The 18,605-nt window shown below is 33.9% G+C and overlaps 3 protein-coding genes across 4 annotated transcripts in view; all 3 read right to left on the bottom strand.

Annotated features, from left to right (window-relative positions):
* Positions 1–33: 33 nt before the first annotated feature.
* LOC124632619 (FAST kinase domain-containing protein 5, mitochondrial) lies at positions 34–3,257 on the bottom strand. The gene is made up of 3 exons (XM_047167513.1): positions 1,463–3,257; positions 1,123–1,343; positions 34–146 (listed from the first exon to the last, which is right to left on the bottom strand). Exons 1-3 carry the CDS (start codon positions 3,075–3,077, stop codon positions 51–53), a joined length of 1,932 nt encoding a protein of 643 aa, XP_047023469.1. The 5' UTR covers positions 3,078–3,257; the 3' UTR covers positions 34–50.
* Positions 3,258–11,298: 8,041 nt separating this feature from the next.
* On the bottom strand, positions 11,299–13,945 carry LOC124632753. Its single transcript, XM_047167713.1, has 4 exons — positions 13,816–13,945; positions 13,131–13,369; positions 12,587–12,748; positions 11,299–11,567 (listed from the first exon to the last, which is right to left on the bottom strand). Exons 1-4 carry the CDS (start codon positions 13,943–13,945, stop codon positions 11,358–11,360), a joined length of 741 nt encoding a protein of 246 aa, XP_047023669.1. The 3' UTR covers positions 11,299–11,357.
* A 1,417-nt stretch (positions 13,946–15,362) lies between these two features.
* The window catches only part of LOC124632273, a 35,231-nt gene continuing 31,988 nt past the window's right edge, over positions 15,363–18,605 (bottom strand). The window contains exons 10-13 of one of the 2 annotated variants that reach the window (XM_047167048.1): positions 17,361–17,474; positions 16,396–16,917; positions 15,929–16,097; positions 15,363–15,723 (exon numbers count right to left, since the gene is read on the bottom strand). In XM_047167048.1, coding sequence (XP_047023004.1) covers positions 15,945–16,097; positions 16,396–16,917; positions 17,361–17,474 — 789 coding nt within the window. In that variant the 3' untranslated portion in view covers positions 15,363–15,723; positions 15,929–15,944. The remainder of the gene's footprint in view (positions 15,724–15,928; positions 16,098–16,395; positions 16,918–17,360; positions 17,475–18,605) is intronic. The other variant, XM_047167049.1, reaches the window with a different exon arrangement.

Below are 18,605 nucleotides of genomic sequence, written 5' to 3'. Positions count from 1 at the left end.
CTAATAATATAGGCGTTAAATAAAACTAAGTTATATCATTTGTATAGGATTTATTTTGTTTTTCTTAAGGAATAAGTGATCAAATTATTCAAAAACTCCGCCTTTTCCTCCAATTTAGTTAATTTGGAATATTTACTCCACGGCACCTGAAAAATTAAAAAAATGACGTGTTAAATACCCATGTATCTATTACACTGGTCAACAAATTATTATAATTTTTTTGGTGCAAAGGTGAAATAAAAGCTGTTGATTTGCATTCGTGCCATATTCAAGGACGTAATTATGCTAATGATTCTCGACCCAAATCAATAAAAAAATTGGTACGTAATTTTTTTTTTTTTCGGAATTCCGTCAATGTCATCTAGCCGTATTTAAACCTGTGCGCGTGTGTTCCTGGCCTTAAAACCGTGCTGCGCCCTCACACAAACGCAAACACAAAGCATACGCAACGATTAATCATAAATTTAATTCATAAAATTGGCTTACGAAATTCGTCGGCCGCGCGCGACTTTCACGGACCTCGGCAGCGGTGCCATACAATTTCATAGGTTGACTATTGTCGCGCGCGGCCGACGACGGTCGTAGGCCGCGCGCGGCTGCGACAGCCGCGATCCACGGAATTCTACCTTTAGCGTTCGAAATAAAAATGAATTTCAATCGGGAAGAGTGTACTGTATATAGTCATAGTTCAACATTGTAAACTCTGTGTGAAATAAACTATTTATTTATTTATTTATAAAAAAAAAAAAATATTTATTTTGCTTGCTTATTTTTGCTTTTGATTTTATATGTAGAATCGATTTTCTGGTTATGTATCAATAATTATACATTTTACAAATGTGGAGCTGCTGCTGAAATGTGTGGATTAAACAATCTGTCAATGTCAGTTGTTTACCATCAATAAGCGCGGTAGTTTTTTTTTTTTTTTTGGTTCTGCTGACTTCTGATAAATATGTATAACTGAACAAACCGGCAGAATACGCTCGTGCAAAATTGATTCTCATGACACTGAAGAGCACCGATCTAATTCAGGCTTAGTATATTTTTACCACCTAATCAGTTTTTTTTAGTTTTGAGTAGGTAGGTACTCAACTTTATAAATAAGTTAACAAGTACACTCACCAATGTTGCGTGATAACCCATTGCTTCAAGTTCTCTAACTTTACTTGTAAAAAATCCTGTTGCATTGTCAGTGCCATTTATTATGGCATTTCTTCCAGCTATCACTAACACTATCCAGGTGTAACCATCAGGGGGCCTTCGCAGTAAACCAAAATCCCTAGCTGGAAACTTATCTTTAACGACTACTGGAGCTCCACTTAAATCATTACAAATGACTATATCTGAAAAAAATATATAAAATTTTTTTGTTAAGTCTGAAACACTCAATAAAAAAATAAAATTGTATAAGTATGTTAACTTATTACTAAATTGATGCTATATTTAACAACAGTATGATTACCTCCTCTTTGATAATGAGATAAAATATGTTCACCAACTACATAGTCATAGCCACCACGAGTTTCTCTCAATACTTTCATGACATCCAAGACCATCCGTTCCGTTATATTATACTGTTTTATATACTCTTCACTTGGCATATAGTCTGTGTATTTTTTGGCCATTATTTGAACATGTTTGTCCTGTAGATGATCATTGACATCAGGGCAAAATATTTTGGAGACATTACTCAATGTAAGGATTTCACGTCCATAGTTATAACAATAGGTTCCATAAGTCAATTTCAAAAAATCTTTATTAAAAACTTTATCTATGAGATCCACAGGATAGAAGCCTGCTAGCCCTAAATATGCTATGCAGCATGCAAATGATCTCCCATGACTATTAATTTCTGGAATCCTCTCAGGCTTTCTTAATTCTTCTATTACTTTAAGAAAGAAACATTCTTCTGTTTTGGGTACCAAATTAAATGTGCTATAAGTTAACACTAATCTTTCGAGGTCTTTCATTCTTGTTAGAGAAATAGATTTTATTACAGTTTTGGCTATTTTATGCAAACATTCTTCATGTAAATTCAATGTAGAAGTCCCAACTAAAGCTAAATGCACATTACACATAATAGACAATCGGGGAACTTCATGCTGTAATGCATCCAGTAGTCTATAAATTCTATCATCAGTGGTTAGTTTTGTTGAATAACGAATAAGTTTCAATAAAGCAGCGAGAGATACTTCATGTACAATTTTAGAGTTTGTTATTATTGTATCAATCATTTTGAGGACTAAGTCCATATCTCTTATTGGTGTTTTACTCTTGAAGAAACCCATAGACATGATAGCCAGGTCATCAATAGTGAATAGGTCATAATTTCTTTTTATTTCTATTTCTAAATTATGCATATCAAATGGTGATTTCCTCCAGATTCCAATAAAGAACATAGTTTGTACAAGTTGGCCTGGTGTTAACTGTTTTGCTTTGGTTGCCAGTTTCTGCAAGCTTTTAACAAAAAAGTCACTATATTTTGTAACATTCACCATATAAAAAAGTGGTATATAGGATAATAATTCACTGTGTGACCAGTTCTTATAGCGCTTTAAGCATTCATCATCTAGAGCAGTCCAAACTTCTATAAAATTTCTAGTCCTTATTGATTCTACTTCAGGCCAATTATTTAATGCATGAAATATGGATTCCAGTTCTTTGTCAGTAGCCAATTTGAAAGAGTCCGTGAGATAGTCTATGTATGTATCAAATATCTCATTGGAAATGCTCAAATTGTGTTCTGAACAATATAACCCAAATTTAGGAAAATAATTGAACAATTCAATATGTGACTTTTTGGACCAATCTGTTAGGAGCATTTCCTTAAATTCTTGTTCACTTAAAGTCAGTTTCGGACGATTATTGATGTAGATGTTATTACTTAAACTGATAGCGTATCCTTTGTTTTCTAGAATACTATATGCATATTTGTTTTCATGTTCCATGAACATTCTAATACACAAATTTGAAGCACGATGGAAGTTTCTGCTACATTTTCGTAAACTATGATCTAGGTTTAGTGAAACAGAGGATTTTGGATACGTAAAAATGCGCACAATTTGCCGCAAAAACATTTTGTATATTTCTCACTGCACGAGTCTCCAATAAAATTAATACAATGTTTTTTGTTCTTATTATAAATTGCGCGCTGCGCGCTTTTATTTTGCTTAGTTAAAGATAGGTTATGTACTGTACGTCAGTGTCACCGCCAACTAGTGTCAATGTCAAATTCCAATATCGATATCCGTTCTTTTTAAGTCCGCCTATCGAGCTATCGAGGCACTCGACAGCTCGACAGACACAACACGGCACTCTATACTCTATCCACGGAAGCAAGAGCTAAAATCATCGAGCTTAGAATTATAAGGAGACGCCGTTTTGATATTGACGTATCTATAGTTATATAAATATGAAACAAACTATGCAACATAGTTCTGTCTCACTCTTTCTAAGCAGATAAGTGTATTTGAAAACAGGGACAACAATATTTTTGTGATTGCGTAAAATGGTGACATTTACTTTTGAAAACCTCCTGTTTGTAGGTGCGTGCCATATCTGGCCATATATGTCATGGTAGTTGTGCTGTCAAATAGGTGCTCTTCGTGACTTATTTTTGCTATTTTATAGAATATCACTCGTGTTTACTTTTAAGACTTTACTATTTCAATAGTGAAATAATCAACGAATATGCCTATGTGTTGTATTGTGAAGTGTGGTGCTAGGAAGCACCAAAATCAAGCTGGATTGTCTTTACACAGGTTAGGAACCTATTTTTGCTAGAAACTACATAAAATAATTCACATTTTATAAAAAATATGTTACGGGAACATGAATTGATGGTGAAAGTACTTATATTTTGGTTTATTTCTGTATAAAAACCTATATTTAGAAATAAATGTTGTTTACAATAACATGTTATATTGGCATAGTGCTGTGCAGTTGTCATAATAGTATCGATATAATATCCACTTAATAAGTCTGCTTTTACAAATTTTAACATCAGAACTTACTGTCCCTAAGACACTGAGCCCTCAGAGTTGTGTATTATTTTCAACAAAACATCAGTTAAAAACATTTTGATTAAAAAGGCGTATTATAAAATTCAGGATTTTAAAGACATATTTTATTGAAAATAATATGTTTTGCCTTTTTATTTTCACATGATGCTTCTACGGCGACCACGGGCACGGCAGTGCTTCCGCACAGACGAGCAAATCGGAATGCAAGTTGCAATATTTGCTTCAGAACTTAGTTACCGAATATAGGTTTCGAATTGTATAAATATTTTTTTCTTAGCACTAAAATTGTTTTGTACAATCGATTATAGTTCGGCCATTCAGAGAATGCGTTCCTGACACGTCGCGATTGAACTGACGACGTAACTTTGCAATGGCGTTGCAGTTACGATAAAAATATTTTTGCTGGTTGTTTACCGTTTTAACAATTGAGGAGCATTAAAACAACATTATTATATCAATAATCAATGAATGTAGTTACGTCGTCAGTTCAATCGCGACGTGTCAGGAACGCATTCTCTGAATGGCCGAACTATAATACATAATTAGCTCCATTTGCATTATATAACTTTCTCATGAATAGCTTGAAAACGATTTTAAATTATTGTATTTTTTTTAAGAGAGTATCTCCTTATGGCGTTTCTTGCGGATTCTTCTTCATAGGACCGAATCTTTGGCACCCTGCAACTAGTCTGTCGTAAAAGAACTTTCATAGGGCTATTTGAAATAATAAATAATTACTTTGCCTGTTTTTTTTTTTTCAAAGGTATCACCCTACTGAAATTACTCCTCCCATTTGGTTGATGTTGTTGAGGTTATTAGTATCAGTGAAGTTAATGTGATAGTTAGTTCTATGACGAAGAGATTATTTATACTCGGTTATTTTTATGCACCCAGTAAGACTCGTACCACAGATTATATAATAGTTACTACGTAACAGATAAATCACTCCATACAAAAAAGTCCATACCTACTGTTATAAGCACCTACAAGTTCCCAACTACCTACAAATTCCTAGCTGCGTTATAAAATGAACCTTAAAAGCTCGACCGCTTGATTGTTATTCCAATGCGATAGCGCACAGTTCAGTGACCGCAACCGTGCCGTGGCCGTGCTTAGGGTTGCTTCTTACAATTTATTAATATTTAAGTAGGAAAACAAAGTTACGCTTATTTTAAGATAGCCTTTTTTAAAACTGAGTTTTTAAATAAAAAGTAATATCAAGAATATTTTTCTTTAGTTAACTATTGTATTGCCTACTAAAATGGAGTATGGGTACATATTACTAAATATTACCTAATACGTTAGCATAGGTAAGTACTTAAGTAAAGCTTTCGTCAAAATCAAAGGCGGTTTCCAACTATTTTTCGAGCACAAGTGCCATACCCCATATGGTACAACTCCGTCGAGTGTTGATACATACCTAAAATTGGTTTCTGCGTAGCGACACGCGTAATGTTCCGAGTCGTCATTAAGTTAGACCAGAACTATACCTACTTACACTCGAGATGTGTTTTGAGCTACAAAACTCACAAATTCACAATACAGTTCATATAACTAAGTAGGTATCTAAAGTAAAATAAGTACCTAATGATCTCTGTTGTTAAAGTCATAAAGTAGATAAGTATTAATTTATTTAAAAAAAAATTGAATTACTAGATAAGTTCATAAATATAAAATGTTTCTAAATCTTACAATAGTCGCATATAAACTAACACAACTCAAAATACTCCATCAGTTTGTTAGGTAGCTTAAAAAACCTATAGTCTGTTTTTTAATCTCGTAGACTAAATTGACACTTGCAAAATGTCAAACTTTCTAATAATTTTGCTAGCTCTGTGGTGCAGTGTTGTACTTACGATACCGGTTCGTTGAATCGTAACTTTTTATCTATAATAGACGAATTTAATATTCATTCAAAGTTTTATATTTAAAATTCACGTACGTACACATGGCTGTACGACGTGCTACAAACTGCCAGGGATATCTGACCACGCAAAGCCATGCGTAATCATCAAGGATAAGCCCATTATTTCAGGATGACTTATTGTAAAAAGTTACGATTCAACGTACCGGTATCGTAAGTACAACACTGCACCACAGAGCTAGCAAAATTATTTGGAAGTTTGACATTTTGCAAGTGTCAATTTAGTCTACGAGATTAAAAAACAGACTATAATAAAAACGAACAGCATAACATGCCACGAAATAAAAATAATAATATTGGAACCCGCGCGGCGCGTGTGACTATTGAAAGCCCTGAGCCGCGTGGGGTTACCGGTAACCCAACGAGCGGTAGGCATTTATCGCGCGCAAGTACGTCGAGTGACAGAGGCCTGCTCGTACATACTTCTTCGGCCGTTCAGAGAATGCGTTCCTGACACCTATCAGTTAGTCACGACTAGTGATGGGCACAACATAACACTGAGTTCGTTACCGTTCCTTCAAAATGAACCGCCGCATTATTTTAAGATTATTTTCGTTTTAAATTGGCGGAATCATTTGTTTTATATTTTAGTTATTTAAGTGGAAACCAAAAAAAGGTAATATTCATATAATAAAATTGTTTTATTTATTCTTTGTTACAAGTACATTGAATTGAATGTGCGAACAGAATATTAATCAGACTCCGATTTGCTTGAGGAGGTGGTGTCTTCATCATCATCTTCGCCTACATGTATAATTATATTATTATCAATAACAGAATCAATCCTGATATCTCGGTCTAACAAAAGCCGGGTAATCAAATAAAAACAGATCGAAAACACTTGAAAAACGTGGTCTATGCGCACGAAACGACAACGGACGACTGTTTTAGCGTCACAAAATGGCGGCCCATAACGCCATTTGGGGTTACCATTTTTAATCTAAGTATAAAAATGCGGTTTGGTCATAGTTTTATTTTTATATTTCATAAACGTTATAATTAAGTCTTATAGTCCATTATTTTCCAATTCTTAAAAAGAAAATCAAAACGTATTATTTTATATTATAACTGTATAAGAACAGATTACGATACTTGCCTGTTATTTTTAGCACAGCACTACAAAATATAAACCGCTGACATAACCTTGTAATAGCGCAGTATAGATTTAGAAAAATATTGTTTACCAAGTTATTTGACACTCAGTTTGGCACAAAATTATAACATTCATTGATTATTGATATAATAATGTTGTTTTAATGCTCCTCAATTGTTAAAACGGTAAACAACCAGCAAAAATATTTTTATCGTAACTGCAACGCCATTGCAAAGTTACGTCGTCAGTTCAATCGCGACGTGTCAGGAACGCATTCTCTGAATGGCCGAACTATAACTAGAATACAATATCGATATTTGTTGAATCCGGTAGCGGTACAACCCTAGTAATGGCAGCCATTTTAGTTACTACTGCAGACTGACAGTAGGTGTGCACGTTTTTTTCGTGACATTTCCTGTCCCTATAGTTATATGTCAATGGCTAAAATGTAAACAAAGAATGACACTTTTTCAAGATGGCGGTATAACCCGACCGATGACAAAATCACAGATACTGCGAACATTTTACACAAAAAATTGAGGTAAAAAAATCTTTAAAAACAAGCTTTTATTTAAATGCGCTAAAAATAAAGTTTTACTGTAACTTTACTGATTTATGTTTTTTCTTAGTAAAATCGCGACAAGCTTTTAAAACATAAATCAGTAAAGTTACAGTAAAAGTTTATTTTTTTATTTTTAGCGCATTTAAATAAAAGCTTGTTTTTAAAGATTTTTTTACCTCAATTTATTTTATACTTTTTAGTTTTGATTTGGTAAAGTGCACTTTATTTTACTTGCCTGTCATTGGATACCTATATAGTCCCCAGGCCGGCGAACAATTTTTTTTTTGATACATATACATTTAAGACTTTGTGAGTGCCTTCCTTACGATGAGTCCGACAAACTTTTCGAATGCGCAAATTTTGGTGCCGCTGCGTTTTTTAATGCTTGACTCCTGAAATTGTCGATATGACGTCACTATGGCTCTTCGTACATACACGTTTCATTTTTTGAGATTCGTTTAATAAAGTTAACTAGAGAATGGTGGTCAACTTGTCCGATAAAGATCGTGCTGCGTTTGGAGTGTCCACCATCCTGAAAATGTCGGTATGACGTCACTACGACTCTTCGTACATACACGTTTCATTTTTTGAGGTTTGTTTAATAATGTTAACTAGAAAATTGTGGTCAACTTGTCCGATAAAGATCATGCTGCGTTTGGAGTGTCCACCATCCGAAACATGTCGGTATGACGTCACTAAGACTCTTCGTACATACAAGTTTCATTTTTTGAGATTTGTTTAATAAAGTTAACTAGAAAATTGTGGTAAGCTTGTCCGACAAAGATCATGCTGCATATGGAGTGTCCACCGTCCGGAAAATATAGATATATTTTAAGATTTGGTATAAAGTACTGACAAGTGGTGTGAAGTATGTTAATAGTAATTGTTGCATTTAGAAAGTCGTTTCGAATGGTATATGTATCATTACTACAGGAGGGATTTATTAACTCGAAAACACCTATCGATAAAATATTCTTATTTAAGCTCTAGCTTCTGAAATACTAACAATTCGCCGAAGTTTTTTTAATATGAAATGTTGCATTTAAAAACGTCTTTTGAATTATGTATAACTCATTACTAGAGTTGGGATTTATTTAATTGAAAACATCTATCAATAATTATAATTTTAAATAAGCTCTAGCTTCTAAACTACTAACAATTTGTCGGAAGTATGTTAACACGAAATGTTTCATTTGGAAAGGTTTTTCAAATAATATATAATTTGTTACTAAAGAAGTAATGGATTAGCTTGACAGAACCTACCGATAATATAATCTTAGAAAAGCTCTAGCTTTTAAAGTACTAACAATTTGTCGGAGTTATGCTAATACAACCTTGCGCTTAAAAAGATCTTTTGATTGAAATATGGCTCATAACTTCAAGTGAGATGTTATTCCTTAACACAATGTAAAGTATCAATAATATGCCTTAGGTCAGTTATGTCTTCCAAAATACTAAGAATCGGTAAGTGGTATGTTAAGACGGAATATAGCGCTTAAAAAGATCTTTCGATTGACATATGGTTCATACCTAGAGGTGGGACATTATTCCCTAACATAGTAAAACCTATCGATAATACGCCTTATTTGGGCTATATCTTCTAAAATACTAAGAATTGATAAGTGGTATGTTGAGACAAAATGTTGCACTTTTGATTGATATATAGTCCATTAATAGATGTGGGATATTATTCCTTAACATAATATAAACTATCAACAATACGTCTTAGTCAGGCTACTTTTTCTAAAATAGTAATTAAAATTGGTAAGTAGTATGCCAATTTAATATACTTAAATAATGCACGTGAATATTTAAGTTAGAAATTGACAAAAAGAATATACTTCTTCCAATTGTAATATTTTTTTCTCATTTTCTTGTCGAACTGACTATTTGCCTCACTACATTTGTCGGACAAGTCGATATTTGCAATAAGAATAGTATTATCTATCATTGTTGTATTTGACCGACATGTATGTATGGGGAGACACAGTGACGTCATATCGACATGTTTCGGATGGTGGACACTCCAAACGCAGCATGATCTTTATCGGACAAGTTGACCACAATTTTCTAGTTAACTTTATTAAACAAACCTCAAAAAATGAAACGTGTATGTACGAAGAGTCGTAGTGACGTCATACCGACATTTTCAGGATGGTGGACACTCCAAACGCAGCACGATCTTTATCGGACAAGTTGACCACCATTCTCTAGTTAACTTTATTAAACGAATCTCAAAAAATGAAACGTGTATGTACGAAGAGCCATAGTGACGTCATATCGACAATTTCAGGAGTCAAGCATTAAAAAACGCAGCGGCACCAAAATTTGCGCATTCGAAAAGTTTGTCGGACTCATCGTAAGGAAGATACTCACAAAGTCTTAAACATATATGTATCAAAAAAAAATTTGTTCGCCGGCCTGGGGACTAATATGGATGGGATTGAAAAAAATAGGTTATTCACCATTTTGTAGCGGCGGCCATCTTGGATTTTTATTTCGTCAATGTGTTCTACTAGTCAATCCCTTTCATTTGATACCCATATTGTATAGGTACTTTAAAAATAACTAGTCCGCCATCTTGTATATTTAGCCATGTTGGATTTAGGATGACGTCACATAGCTTAACATGCATTGTCATCCAAACTAAACATGTATGCAAAATTGCAGCTCAATCGGTTGAGGGCCTTAAAATTGAGTTGTAAAATTCCACCCGAACACACATAGTTACATACATACATACATACATTGCAAGTTAAATAAAAGCTTGTAATAAAATGTGACGTTTTGTCATCGGTCGGGTTATACCGCCATCTTGAAAAAGTGTCATTCTTTGTTTACCTTTTAGGTCTTGCTTCCGTGGATAGAGTATAGTGTTTATGCCATTGTTGCAATTGCTTAGTAATGGGAGACGAATTAATTAAAAGAAAGAAAATCTCTCATTGCTATCGATACTTACGGAAACGGATTTTAAATAAAACAAGATGCAAATATTCTTCGATATAACCATATTTTTTTTATTTATTATAATTTGTTTTAAATATTTAACACCGGCTTCCACCCGCGGCTTCGCCCACATGGTGTGATGATAAAAAGCAGTCTATGTGTTAATCCAGTGTATAACTTACCTACATGACATAAGTACCAAGTTTCAAATAAAATGCCCTAGCCGTTTTTGCGTGAAAGAATAACAAAGATACATCCATACATTCTCACAAACTTTCACATTTATATTATTAGTAGGAAGAAGGATGGTAATTTTTTCTACACTAATATTATAAAGAGAAAAATTATTTCACTTTCGTGATAACATTATCCCCGGTGCACACGAGCTATATTCGAGTACTAGACTGGAAGAAATTCGAGCTATATTCGGGTACCGGACGGGTGAAACCGCGGCCGAAAACAGCTAGTCGTAAAATAAACAAATACGAGGACCTTTAAAAAAGTAATTAGCAGAATCAATCAACTCGAAGGATATACCACATTTTATTGTGATGGATGACTTAAGTATCTAATCTACAATAATAATGGTACCCACTTAAATTACAATAAAAAATCATCGATGAGAGAAAGTAAGGCTCAAGTTATCGACAACTCGAACGTCAGTTTTCTTTAAACAGATGTTGACAACGAATTTTAACGTTCAATTTTCAAAGTAAACGGTTGTTTTACGACAATCTGACGTTTATGTTGTCGGAGAAAACAGGCCTAAATATTCTACTCGGCTCCATGGTAAAACTTGTTGCTACGCCATTAATTTTGACTGATTATATCTAATGAGCTATTGCCACATTGTACCCAGTGTTCGGATTGCTCCCAACATCCAAAATATCGCGGTTTCAGGTATAACAGTTTTATCTCTTCAGCGCGCCCTAGACCGGGTATTGGTACAGGTCGAACTTTGTCTTCAGCTTCCCTTTGGGATCCTAAATATAAGTATTTGTCTTTCCATTTAGAATGTTTCTGTGGAAAAAATATCGGTAGTTATCAAGTCGTAAAAGAGCCTGGGCCTAAATATTCAAAGGCTTGTGTTTAAACACCACCCAAAAAAGTACCTATTTTACAACCAAAAAAATTCTAAACGGTTACCAAAATGGATAAATGGTCACCAAATAACGTTTCCAAAAATATTATTAGATAAAACCATTTTTTCATATTATTGACTACTAAAAAAATATATGGACGCCTTTAAAATACACTTTAGACCAAATATTATATATTGTCACTACTTAGATGTTACCAATTATGTAATACCATGACTCCTAATTTGGTCATTTTTGTTAGACTAAAAAAGCTAACGATCGCTAGAATATTTCCCAAATACCAATTAATATACTAGGGTTCCCAAACGTACGTCGCTTATTTATTGTTATATGAATTTGTGTGTAACTCAGTGCGTTTAAAATGTAAGCACGCAACATGCAGCAAGCATGGCTTCTGTCACGGCTCCGGCGCTGCAGGGCTCCGGCGGTCCCATGCAAGCTTATCGTCGCAGATGGTTTTCACGCTCACCACCGCAGCTTCGGCTTGCTGGCCGGCTCCGCCGGCCAGCCTCAGCCGCAGTGGCGAGCCTTAAAACTACCTGCGCCTCAGCTCGCAGGCCGCCTCGCCCCTCCGCGCCTACGCGGTTTTGAATTGCACTCTAGGGGTAGGGCAGACAAGACTACGTGGAGTCGGTTTTGCAGCGATTCGTTTTCGTCACTAACTTTGATTTTTGGTGGTAATATTAATCTTTTAGTTGGATAGAATTTGGTGACCATTAATCCATTTTGGGAACCAAAAATAATATGAGTGCGAGATTTGCGATTTTTCTGGTGTTATTTTATTTTTTTTGGATCATAATATTATATACTTTAGTGCCCTTTTAATAAAGTCAATTTATTTTTTTTGGAGTTGTTTATTTTATTTGGTGCCTCTGCTTAGAGTCTTAAAAATATTTTTGGTGACCGTCTAAATTATACCCATATTCAAAGACGTGTTACCTTTTCACCATGTTTTATGAAACGTAATTCTATGCATTCAGCAACTCGACCTTCTGTTTTTTTACTCCAATTGGCCTTTGCATGAGGCGATAGTGAAAAGGGCCATTTTCTCTTCGAACTATTTACTTCTTTTATATTATTGCACCATAGAGTCCAAAATATCTGGGAATTCAAATTTCGATATAATAACTTGGGCCCGCAGTTTTATCCGTGTTCATATGGTTCAGAGTGACTATTTATATTCTGCACCAGAATAAAAAAAAAACTTAGTCAATAATATTATTCTGCTACAGTACTGCCACGTTTCACCAACATCCTTCCAGCCGTTTGCGCGAGAAATGAAAATTATGCACACGTTTGTGTGTACCAATAGATATATAAATAGTTGCAGATTCTGAAGTCCAGACCTTAAATGCTTATCACTACTTATTGTTGTGGTTGAAAATAGGGAAGTCTAGTAGTGTGTTATTAAACAAAAAAAAAGTCTGTTTGCAATTATTGCAGGTAGGTATGCATATGTATAATACGTTAAAAAAGTATTTACCTTCTTTTTTGGTATGTCTCGCAGTTCAAAATATCTTATACCTTTATTAATGAATGAAGCTTTAAGTGTCTGCTTTTTGGTTCTTTTGAAAACAGTCAATTTTATTGATTCCCAGGGGTACAGTGAAAGTATTTCTATAACGCTAGATTCCCGACATAGTGGAGTACCTTCACTTGTTGTAGTATTTTTTCCAGTTATATCATGTTCAGAAGCAACTATAAAAGCTCTTGAGCTCAAACCTTTAAATAATTTCACAGAAAGTTGTAAGTATTTGTTTCTTAGCCATTCTTTTCTTTAAAAAAACCTTGTGGAAATTATGGATCAAAGCGAGATAACCGAGATTGTACTAAAAAAAGTTATCATTATTAGGTTATTGTATGAGGTTGGTACCTGTTGGTACCCACCTCATGTCAAATAATAATAACAAATAATATTTAAATTAGCTAATTGTTCCGACCAGGAAAATTTAGTGTAAATAATACAAAAGTACTATAATCTGTGGAGTATCTCTCGTGTCTCCGAGCCAGTCGCCGAGTAGGTAGGTTTATCTCGGGATGTAGGTCTGTACAAAACGAATCCGACAGTTCCTACACGGGATTTTGATTCAGACTCTTTCAGATAGGTACAATGCATCCACGTAGGCTAACGTTTAGGTGGTAAAGTTATTAAATAAACATACTCGTACCTAGCTGCACAAATCGCAACATGTGCCTGCCATCTCGCGTTGTTTCTTTAAATGGGCTTTCAATTAAAATTGTATCGTCAAATTCTTGATATTCACTAGATAATAATTTTTTGATAGTGCCAAAAAGCATGGCAATATTACAACACTTAAGACCACACATACACACAAGACACATAAGACCAGTTATGAAACATTGTAGATATGAAATGATCCAAAAATTGCATTAAATAAAACCACCAAGTCAGCATTTTTATATTATTGACAATAAGAATGACATCGGGCCATGTGCGTTTAATAACTGGTTCATTGTTTTGTTGTTGCGTTTCAACCTCCTTGGCAACTTTCGTAATGTTCATGAGGTAACCAACGGATGAGGGCGATTTTTTGCGGAATAATTAAACAAAGACAACACCCCTCCCCCCCAATGCTACGCCACTGATCCATACAGTTTTAGAAATTGTCCTTTACTACGAAAATCTTTGATACCCTATGACTTGTAACATGTTTTTCAATCAGTCATCTATGTTAGTGATGTCAAACCATAGCTTCTTAATGGGACACTGATGGGATGTGGCCCACCTCGTTGACCACGATTTTCAGAAAATTAAGCTTTTTAAAAACTTGCAGTTGCAGTAAAACAGAAGAGCATGAAAAAAGTATTGTCACCAATTGTTAAAGTATTGACACGTCAACAAAAATTCATAGCCTAATGGGCTCCTTCTGCTGCATGCATTGACATATATTCTAGCGATAGACAAGAACATCCATACAAATAATTTACCCGCTATGTCGTCTGTTGACATTTCGTTGACGTATTGTGACATGTAGTCATCCTCATTGATGTTAATTGCAGAAGTGTCGCTCGTATTTTGCCTACATTTTTCATTACTCAAAAAGTTTATATCTAAGTGAATTCAAAATCATGTAATATATCAAAAAGTTTATTTATATCTAATTGAATGCAAAATCATGTAATATATTAAAACCAGGAACTTATTTTTAGGGTTTTTAATATTAATTACGATGTTTTTTTTCTTAAGAGGGCTATCACAAATTTTCGCGAATTTAATTATTTTTTCTTGAAAGTAAGAACATACCATGACAAAGTGAAGTCTGTTTTCATTGATATTTTACCTACTGCTAGTTTTATGGCACATCTGTTTCTGCACGATTTTCTTAATCCATAATTCAAGATGGCGGGCGGGAACAAATTAATGCATATTTGTAAAATTGAATTGTAAATGAAAAGTATGATATACAAGCGTTGTAATAGCATGAACAGCGTGTAATTTTACTAACTTGACTCTCGAATAGTTTATATGTGTAAGTTTATACCTTGATATGTATTTTCTATTTTATAATTGTAGTTTCATAGACATCCATCTGACGCAGGTGTCAAAATCGCTCTGATTTGCCATTTTGGGCACTGCATAGTCTGCAGTGCAGTTCAGTGTGGTAAGCTTTTTGTTCGGAACGTTCTATCTATATAGTACGTAGTACATATATATCGATGGCTGCATGTCTATTAGTAAAAAATAAAACGAACATTTTTATTCTAAACCAGCATGTATTATGTATGACTTAGGTATTCCACAGATATACATTATTATATAACCAATAATAATTAAACATGGTTTCAGGACTATTAATATTAATTACCAACAAACTCGTAATTTTTTTCACATTAGCTAAAATTACACACTTAAGTCTCTAATTTCAAAAGTGGCACTATGCTATACTTTTAAGTCCTTTTAGTACATAAATTAAATACTTAACTAACTTTGGTTGACTAATTAAATTCTAACCAAATGTTCTACATTTCACTAATTGTCTAAAATAGAGGAGTAACTAGTATGTTATCTAAATTATATTAAAATTCGTTTTCATTACTTATCGGCTGGCGTCCGCCTGAAAAGAAAATATTCATTATTCGGGTAAAAAGTAAAAAACATACAAAACATGGAACGTAAAGGTTCGAAAACACCCACCACCTCAAAAAAAATAATGTTAGTTAAACTCGTGACCATGCCAATACCATACAAAAAGACGATTGAATTATAGTGTGCTTTATTTTATTTAACTGTAACTTATTTATTTATCTAAACAGTCTCACTGTGTGACTTGAAACTTCATGACTTTATTTTTGATACGGAGACTTTTGGTATCGTAATACAGGGTGGTAACGGTAAAAGATTGTGTCCATATCTAACGTGGAAAATTTTATCTACAGAAGCATCACTATCTTCATTAACATTCAAACTTCTAGTAACATTCCCATGATCCTGAAATAAATTTTCGTAATTATACTGCTGAGACGACATTTTCTTAATCTTAAATACGCTATCTAAATACCAAAATTAGAAAAGAAACGCCTTTGAAGCATACGCAAGGTAAACAGCTCTTGGTACCGAAACAAACATGTATTATTTTCTGTCTGTCTACATACTTAATATATGCATCGTGTTAATTTATAATTATTATATAAATCATTTTATTTGTTAGGTTTTTCTGTATTTTTTGTCTAAATTACCTACTTGGCATGTAGGTAACATTAGAATTAAAGAGCCGAGTTTTACTTACCAGAGCTTCAGTCTTCTTACGTAAATTCGATCTAGATAACGTCAAAGCCAGTTCTGACTGTAGTCTATTAGATATAGAAACTTCTTCATCGGCTTTATGAACACCATCGGTTTTATCTCCATTAAGGAAATCGAGCTTCGTTGGTTCCCGTCTGCTTGCACCTCCGTACGCGTATTCACCAATAGTTACCGATACAGGGCGTGAATGCTTCTTCATTGTTGCCGTGCCGTTCGGAGCTTTAACAAAATAATTTGATGGTGGCTTTGGTAGTACATTCGAAGGATTTTTTAACTTATAAGATTCTAGTGACTCCATGTCAGCCTTTTCGTCTTTAATACTTTTAATTTGTGGGGCTGGTTCAGTTTTCTTACTATAATCAGGCGTTGGTGTTCTTGTTAGGTTGTTATTTTTCCTAAAATTTGAATTGGTGAGAAGTTCTGCTGTAATTGGTTTTGGAACTGGTTTATCTTTGTTTTCGATGATTTTGTGAGTTCCGTTTTGGTGTCCATTCATTGACGGCATCTGAAAGCAAAGAGAGGCTTTGTATAAGAACTTTTCAGTAATAGTTATCAAAAACTATGATCAATAATATCGTGTCGCTATCCGATAACCATATTAACAGACTTCAAGAAGGCGGTTCTGAGTTTGACCCGCATGGATGTATGTTTTTACGCGACATCTCACGTTTTTCAACTAGTAAGTGTTTGTCAGATTTAGGAGAAGGTTTTCCGTAAATTGACCGACTAAAAAAGCTAAAAATAAAAAAAACTATTTAAACTTGACTTGAAAGACCGAGAAAAAATCTTTTAGGTGCATCGATCTATAAGCGATAGTCTGGTGGATACAAGTATGGTTATTTTGGATTTCTAGATCGATGAACTTAGAGGAAATTTTATTTTGCTTTTCAATGTTAGATTTTATTCTAAAAAGTTTTTGTTTTTTTCTTACTGTGGAAGTTTACTTACTGGTGGTGGAGGAGGGGGATTATCCGTGGCTTCCCTCTTCGGTGGCTCGTGGTTACCGTTTGTTATTTCTGCCGGTTGATCGGCCTTCCTCAGAGGTAATGTTTGCTGACGGTCCTGAGGGAAAGAATAATGTTTATGTTAGTTTGTTTACATAGCATTGCAATTGCATTCACTTGTGTAAGTGGGAGGGTATTCGAAACAATGACCTGAATGGGACTGTTTTTTTTTCATGGAATACAGAAATAAAAGGAAATATTTTCTCTATTCATTATTCATTCCATAAAGAATAAGGTATCCCTATTATGAATTTGCATGATATCATTCTTATTGAATGAGTTATTTTTTAAATAAGCATTGAAAAAGTAGTAACATAATCCATATTTTTTCATTAGAATGTCCAGTTTTATTAATACATAGGTTCCTACATAGTTTAGTGTTATTTTTTCATTAGAAGGTCCAGTTTTATTAATACATAGGTTCCTACATAGTTTAGTGTTATTTTTTCATTAGAATGTCCAGTTTTATTAATACATAGGTTCCTACATAGTTTAGTGTTATTTTTTCATTAGAAGGTCCAGTTTTATTAATACATAGGTTCCTACATAGTTTAGTGTTATTTTTTCATTAGAATGTCCAGTTTTATTAATACATAGGTTCCTACATAGTTTAGTGTTATTTTTTCATTAGAATGTCCAGTTTTATTAATACATAGGTTCCTACATAGTTTAGTGTTATTTTGCTACAGCATTAGAATTAATGTTTTGCATTGTGAACCCCAGAGATAAGGGCAAAAGTGTAATAATTAGTTAAGACCAAATGAACAAGAGGTCTTATTTAAAAACCGTACCGACCGAGATAAAAGGAGCAAAAGTAGTGGGTAAATAAGGCTTTCTATGTTTTATAGGTGGATTTAAGATATTGTCTACTTTCATTACGAATTCTCAAGAATTTATGGGATCAGTAATAAGAAATCTAACAGAGTTAGGCCGACCACCTACGTTATTAACTTTAATATTGTGTTTTGAAAAAAATAGGAAAATGTAAAACAAATATTAGGTATGTATGTAATCTCATTGGCATCGACATTGACCTTTGACAAAACACATCATTAACTAAAGGAAGTAGGTAATGTTTAAGTAGAGGCTAACACAAAAAAATATGTTCATCTACGTAGTATATACGTGAACAGAAACGAAGGCCCGTGTTGTAAGTATATACTAAGATAGATACGTATGAACATCTATG

The sequence above is a fragment of the Helicoverpa zea genome, chromosome 8, assembly GCF_022581195.2.
Source record: "Helicoverpa zea isolate HzStark_Cry1AcR chromosome 8, ilHelZeax1.1, whole genome shotgun sequence".
NCBI classification, from domain to species: Eukaryota; Metazoa; Arthropoda; class Insecta; order Lepidoptera; family Noctuidae; genus Helicoverpa; species Helicoverpa zea.
The sequence above is the reverse complement of the archived record's forward strand: the minus strand, read 5'-3'. Positions and strand labels throughout refer to the sequence as shown.